At 56.7% G+C, this 7354-nt stretch overlaps 1 protein-coding gene across 1 annotated transcript; it reads left to right on the top strand.

Moving 5' to 3' along the window:
- Window positions 1-4691: 4691 nt before the first annotated feature.
- On the top strand, window positions 4692-6005 carry LOC129715948 (plexin-A1-like; the record flags this gene model as incomplete). The annotated part of the gene is made up of 1 exon (XM_055665837.1): window positions 4692-6005. A coding segment is annotated over exon 1 (1185 nt), but the record flags the coding sequence as incomplete, so codon positions are not given.
- Window positions 6006-7354: the final 1349 nt, after the last annotated feature.

The raw sequence follows: 7354 nt of genomic DNA, 5'->3' as shown, positions 1-7354 counted from the left end.
GTAAGATCCCCCCTCAATCTTCTAAATTCCAGCGAGTACAAGCCGAGTCTATCCAGTCTTTCTTCATATGAAAGTCCTGACAATTCAAGTCACACACAGTTGTACAGTGTGGAAAGAGGCCCAACCTGCCCACACCGCCCAAGGGTCCTCTGGTCCTCGATTCCCCTACTCTGGGCAAGAGACTCTGCCCGATCTATTCCTCTCATGATTTTATCCACCTCTATAAGATCTCCCTTCATCCTCCCACACTCCATGGAATAGAGACCCAGCCCTGCTCAACCTCTCCCTGTAGCTCACACCATCTAGTCCTGGCAATATCTTCTCTGAACCCTTTCCAGCTCGACGACAACTTCCCTACAACACGGTGCCCAGAACTGAACACAATATTCTAAACGTGATGTGGTCTCACCAACGTCTTGTACAACTGCAACGTGACCTCCCAGATGCGTAGGAAGGAACAGCAGATGCTGGTTTATAGCAAAGACAGACACAGAGTGCTGGAGTAACTCAGCGGGTCAGGCAGCATCTGTGTGGAGAACATGGATAGGTGATGTTTCACAGAGTGCTGGAGTAACTCAGCGGGTCAGGCAGCATCTGTGGAGAACATGGATAGGTGACGTTTCACAGAGTGCTGGAGTAACTCAGCGGGTGGGTCAGGCAGTATCTGTGGAGAGCATGGATAGGTGATATTTCGGGTTGAGCCCCTACTTCAGACTGAGAGTCAGGGGTGAGACAGAGATATGAAGGGTTGGGGTGTGAAAACAACATCAAAGCTGCTCCTGAACCTGGAGGTCACAGTTTTCAGGCGGCAATATTCATCTATTCCACACGGTCCTCGATCACCAACCCCCTTGGTCCCGTTTTCACACCTGAACCTTCCTTATCTCTGTGTGTCTCCCTCTCCCCTGACATCAGTCTGAAGAAGGGTCTCGACCCGTAACGTCACCCTATCCATGTTCTCCACAGATGCTGCCTGACCCGCTGAGTTACTCCAGCACTCTGTGTCTGACTTGGGGGTAAACCAGCATCTGCAGTTCCTTACCACACGTATTCCTCTCTCCCTCTCCCCCCTTCCCTCCTCCTCCCTCCCTCTCTACTCCCCTCCTCTCCCTCTCCTCCCTCTCCTCTCCTCCCTCCCTCCCTCTCTCTCCCTCCCTATCTCTCCCTTCCCTCTCTCCTCCCTCTCTTCTCCTCTCTCCCTCCCTTCCCTTCTTTTCCCTCCTCTCTCCTCTCCACCCTCTTCCCTCTCCTCCCCTTCTCTCTCTTCTCCTCAATACTCCCTCTCCCTCTCCCTTCCTTCTCCTCTCCCTCCCCCCTCTCCTCCCCCCCTTCCCTCTCCCCCCCTTCTCTCCCTCTCCCCTCCTCCTCCTCTCTCTCCTCCCCTCCCTCCCTCTCCCCTCCTCTTCTCTCCTCCTCCCTCCTTCTCTCCCCCCCTCTCTCTCTCTCCCTCGCTCTCTCCCTCTCCCCCTCTCCCTCCCTCTCTCCCCCACTACCCCTCTCCCTCTCTCCCTCCCTTCTCTCTCTCCCCCTTCCTCTCCTCTCCTCTCCTCTCCATTCTCTCCATTCCTCCCTCTCTCCTCCTTCCCTCTCCCTTCCCTCTCTCTCCCCTCCTTCCAGTCTCCCTCCCCCGACTCCCTCTCTCCCCCCTCTCTTCTCTCCTCCCTTCCCCCCCCCTCCCCTCCCCTCTTCTTCCTCCCTCTCTCCCCCTCCCCTCACTCTCTCCCTTCCCCTCCTCCCCTCTCTCTCCTCCCTCTCTAGGGGAGCGCACCACCCTCCCCCCCTCCCTTTGATGAATGTCCTGGGCGCGTCCACTGGGCGGGGGAGGGGGGGGGTCCCCTCGGGTGTCCTCTTTGGGTGTCGGGGCCGCGCCGGGCGGGAGCGCGCCCTCTCTCTTTCGTCCCCGCGACTGTTGATGGGGGGAGGGGTGGGTGGGGGGAGGGGGGAGAGGGAGGGGCAGGGGAGGGAGGGGGGGAGAGGGGGAGGAGGCGGCCACCCCCGCGCCCGCTTGGTAGAGGCAGGATCTAAAGGGACCCTCCCCCGGCGGAGCGGAGCGGCGCTGACGCCTGGCGGCTCTGCAACAACAGTAACGGGGGGAGAGTCGCCCCTCCCTCCTCACTACCCCCTCCCTCCCTCCTCCACCCTCTGTCCCCCTCACTCCCTCTCCTCTACCCCCCTCACTGCCCCCTCTACACACCCCAGTCTCTCTCTCTCTATCTCCCTCTGTCTCCTTTCTCTCCTCCCTCCTCTCCTCTCTCTGTCTGTCCTCCTCTCTTCCTTCTCTCTCTCTCCCTCCTCCTCCTCTCCTCTCTCTCTCTCTCCACCCTCTATCTCCCCTCACTCCCTCTCTCTCTATCCCCTCCCCTCCCTCTCCCCCTCCTCCACCCCCCCATCTCCTCTCCCTCTATCCTCTCTCCTCCCTCTGTCTGTCTCCTTTCTCTCTCTCCCCTCCTCTCTCTGCCTCTGTCTCTTCTCCCCTTTTTCTCTCTCCCTCTCTGTCTCCTTCTCTCCCTCCTCTATCTCTCCCTCTCTCTCCCTCCCTCCAGCTCTGTCTCTCTGTCCCTCCTTCTCTCACTCTCTCTCTCTCTGTCTCCTCTCCTCTCCCTCCTCCCTCTGCTATCCTCTCCCACTCTCTCTCTCTCTCTCTCTCTCTCTCTCTCTCTCTCTCTCCTCCTCTCACTCTCTCTCTCTCCGCTCTCTCCCTGTCTCTCTGTCTCTGTCTCTCTCTCTCTCCCTCTCTCTCCAGTCTCTCTCTCTCCCTCCAATCTCCCTCCCCTCTCCCTCCTCTCCCTCTTTCCCTCTTTCCCTCTCCCTCTCTCCCTCCCCCCCTCCTTCTCTCTCTCCCTCCCTCTCCCCCTCCCTCTCTCCCTCCCCCCCCTCTCTGTCTTCCCGTTGTTGGCTGAGGGGAATGTTTGTGAAAAGTGGCCGAGTGAGTGAGAGAGAGAGAGCAGGAGAGAGGTGAGACTTTGGGAGAGAGAGAGAGTGAGAGAGACAGAGAGAGAGAGAAGGAGGGAGGGAGGGAGGGGGAGAGAGGGGAGGGGAGGGAGAGAGAGGAGGGAGGGAGAGAGAGGAGGAGGAGGGGGAGACTGATTCCCCACAAGGTAGTTGTGGTGAACGAGGTTTCTGTTTCTCCCCAGGGTCGAGGGTTCAACATCACAGCATCAGATTAATTTACGTATCGACTGGCTCATCCATGGGGAGGGGAAGGCAGGCTGGTGTCAGAGAGAGAGAGGGGGGGGGAGGAGGGAATTGGAGGAGGTGTGTGTGAGAGAGAGGGAGAGATAGAAAGAGAGAGGGGGGAGAGAGAAGAGGGGAGGGGGAGAAAGGGAGAGAGAGAGGGGGAGATAAAGAGGGAGAGAAGGAGAGATAGAGAGAGGGGAGAGCGAGAGAGGGAGAGGGGGAGAGAGACAGTGAGACAGAGGGGAGAAAGAGAGTGGGGTGGAGAGAGAGGAGGGGAGAGAGGGGGGAGAGAGGGAGAGAGAAAGAGGGGAGAGAGAGAGAGAGGGGAGAGAGAGAGGGGGAGAGAGGGAGAGAGGGAGAGAGAGGGGGGGGAGATAGAGAGAGAGGGGGAGAGAGAGAAGGGAGAGAGAGGGGGAGAGAGAGAGGGAGGGAGAAAGGGAGAGAGAGGGAGAGAGAGAGGGAGAGAGAGAGAGAGAGGGAGAGAGAGAGAGAGGGAGAGAGAGAGAGGAGAGAGAGGGAGAGAGAGGGGGGGAGAGAGAGAGGGAGGAGAGAGAGAGAGAGGGGGAGAGAGAGAGGGAGTAAACCTCCTCTGGATCCTCTCCAAGTCCAGCACATCCTTCCTCAGATATGGAGCCCACAATGTTCCTCCTGCAATCTCACCCTCTCCTCCCTTCCTGTTGTTACAGGGCTGGACAGCTGCCCCGCAGGAGTGAGTCGGGACGGCCGGAGAAGTCAGTGTCCAGTGGCCGAAGTAGACAGTGTCCAGCTCCCAGCACCTGTTGAGATTCTCCCGCAGTGTCCAGTGTCTGGAGTCCAGCCCACGCCCACCTCTCTGGCCATACAGCCAAGTGTCCAGTCCCAGCACCGTGTCCAGAGTGACCAGCGTCCGGAGCCCAGTGTCCAGAGCATCGAGCCCAGTGTCAGTAGTGTCCAGTCCCCTCTGGCCCAGTGTCCAGAGCCTTGAGCCCACTGTCCAGAGCGTTGTGCCCAGTGTCTGGAGTGACCAGTGTATGCAGTGTCCCAGCCCCCTCTGGCCCAGTGTCCCAGTCCCCTCTGGCCCAGTGTCCCAGTCCCCTCTGGCCCAGTGTCCCAGTCCCCTCTGGCCCAGTGCCCCAGTCCCCTCTGGCCCAGTGTCCAGCCACCTCTGGCCCAGTGTCCCAGTCCCCTCTGGCCCAGTGCCCCAGTCCCCTCTGGCCCAGTGCCCCAGTCCCCTCTGGCCCAGTGTCAAGCCTCCTCTAGGCCAGTGCCCCAGTCCCCTCTGGCCCAGTGTCCCAGTCCCCTCTGGCCCAGTGTCCAGTCCCCTCTGGCCCAGTGTCCAGTCCCCTCTGGCCCAGTGTCCAGCCCCCTCTGGCCCAGTGTCCAGTCCCCTCTGGCCCAGTGTCCCAGTCCCCTCTGGCCCAGTGTCGCAGTCCCCTCTGGCCCAGTGTCCCAGTCCCCTCTGGCCCAGTGCCCGCTGTCTGGAGTGACCAGTGTCTGTAGCGTCCAGCCTCCTCTGGCCCAGTGACCGGCCCCCCCTCTGGCCCAGTGTCCCCGTCCCTCTGGCCCAGTGTCCAGCCCCCTCAGGCCCAGTGTCCCAGCCACCTCTGGCCCAGTGCCTGCTGTCTGGAGTGACCAGTGTCTGTAGCGTCCAGCCTCCTCTGGCCATGCGTGCCCCTGCTCTGGCCACTGTGTCTCTGCTGCTGCTACTGTGCTTGTGCCCACACTGGCTGTGGGCAGTGCGGAGGGTGGAGAGGTCAAGTTTCCGGCCAGAGTCGGCAGTGACCCTGGCACACCTGGCAGTGGACGGGCAGACGGGTCTGGTGTACCTGGGCGGTGTTGACCACATCTACCAGCTGTGGGGCAACTTGAGCCGCCTGCGAGTCCACGTGAGCGGTCCAGTCCGTGACAATCCCGGCTGCTACCCCCCGCCCAGTGTCCGCGCCTGTTCCCAGGGACTCCGGCCACTGTCGAACCTCAACAAGCTGCTGTTGATCGACGGTCAAGGCCGACGGCTACTGGCCTGCGGAACGGCCTGGCAGGGCGTCTGCCAACTCCTGCGACTGCGGGACTTATTCAAGCTGTCCGAGCCACACCACCGCAAGGAACATTACCTGTCCAGTGTCCGGCAGCCCTGGGAGATGGCCGGAGTGTTGGTGGACGGAGGCCAGCAGGGCGAGAGCCACCTGTTTGTCGGCACCTCCATCGCGGGAAAGTCCGAGTATTTCCCCACCCTCTCCAGCCGTAGGCTGACCGCTAACTCCGAAGATGCCCAGATGTTGGCCCTGGTCTATCAGGACGAGTTTGTCTCGTCCCAGCTGCGTATTCCCAGCGATACTCTGTCCAGATTCCCGGGGTTCGACATATATTATATCTACGCCTTCACCACCGGCCCCTTTGTCTACTTTGTCACCCTGCAACTGGACACGGAACTGACCGCCGCTGACCATTCGGCCGAGCCCTTCTACACATCCCGCCTGGTGAGACTCTGCTCCAAAGATCCCCGGTTTTACTCGTATGTAGAGTTCCAGCTGGGCTGCACGAGGGGTGGAGTGGAATATCGAGTGGTGCAGGCGGCAAGACTAATCCAGCCCGGGCCTAGACTGGCCAGATCTCTTGGCCTTGACCCTCAGGACAAGCTGCTCCTGGCCACATTCTCCAAGGGGCAGAAGCGCAGGAGAGGCCCGGGGTCTCAGGGAGATTCCCTCCTCTGTCTCTTCACCCTGGCCTCTGTAGAACAGGCCATCAGCGAACGCATACGGTCTTGCTACAGAGGAGAGGGACGGCTATCTCTAACGTGGCTGCTCAACAAAGATCTACAATGCATCAACTCGGTAAGTTTCCCAACCAAAGTCCAGCACAGAGAAGATTCCTGGGATGGCAGGACTTCCATATGAAGAAAGACTGGATATAGACTCAGCTTGTACTCGCTAGAATTCAGAAGATTGAGGGGGGATCTTATAGAAATTTACAAAATTCTTTTTTTTTTCTTTTTTTTTTTAAATTTAATTTTTATTAGAAGTACGGTAAATTACAATCCTACACAACACATATATCTTAATACAATTTTTGTACCGCTTCATTTTTTTTGAGCTATAAGAAAAAGGTGGAAGTAAGGAAAGTAAAGAAAGTGCGCAAGAGTCGTGAAGTGCAAGAGTGTTGGGAAAAGAAAGCCCCTTGGAAAAGAAGTTAGAGAAGGAAGTAAAGTGAGAAAATAGACCCTAGAGAAGCAAGAAAGAGAAAATAGAAACAATCGCTCTATTATAACATTAAACTCCGCAGAAAGGGGACTACCAACCAAGTCTGTTTTTGTTGTTTTACCTCCCGTTACCAGGTCCTGATACCACTTATTTATATATTTGTTTTTTTTAATTACTATTGCACCTCATACTTGTAATAAACTTACAAAATTCTTAAGGGGTTGGACAGGCTAGATGCAGGAAGATTGTTCCCGATGTTGGGGAAGTCCAGGACAAGGGGCCACACACACACACACACACACACAGTTTAAGGATAAGAGACAGGTGAATTGATCATGGGGAACAAGGACATGGCAGACCAATTGAATAACTACTTTGGTTCTGTTTTCACTAAGGAAGACATAAATAATCCAGGCTGGATGCAGGAAGATTGTTCCCGATGTTGGGGAAGTCCAGGACAAGGGGCCACACACAGTTTAAGGATAAGGGGGAAATCCTTTAGGACCGAGATGAGAAAAATAAAAGTTGGACAGGCTAGATAGATACATAGAAACATAGACAATAGGTGCAGGATAGAGGCCATTCGGCCCTTCGAGCCTGCACCATTCGCCATTCAATATGATCACGGCTGATCATCCAACTCAGTATCCCGTACCTGCCTTCTCTCCATACCCCCTGATCCCTTTAGCCACAAGGGCCACATCTAACTCCCTCTTAAATATAGCCAATTAACTGTGTGGCCTCGACTACCTTCTGTGGCAGAAAATTCCACAGATTCACCACTCTCTGTGTGTGGAAAAAAATGTTTTTCTCATCTCATCTCGGCCCTAAAAGATTTCCCCCTTATCCTTAAACTGTGTGTGTGACCCCTTGTTCTGGACTTCCCCAACATCGGGAACAATTTTCCTGCATCTAGCCTGTCCAACCCCTTAAGAATTTTGTAAGTTTCTATAAGATCCCCCCTCTCAATCTTCTAAATTTTAGAGAGTATAAACCAAGTC

This window comes from Leucoraja erinacea, unplaced genomic scaffold (genome assembly GCF_028641065.1).
Source record: "Leucoraja erinacea ecotype New England unplaced genomic scaffold, Leri_hhj_1 Leri_1537S, whole genome shotgun sequence".
NCBI classification, from domain to species: Eukaryota; Metazoa; Chordata; class Chondrichthyes; order Rajiformes; family Rajidae; genus Leucoraja; species Leucoraja erinaceus.
Note: the sequence above shows the minus strand (reverse complement) of the source record. Positions and strands in the feature narration are given on the sequence as shown.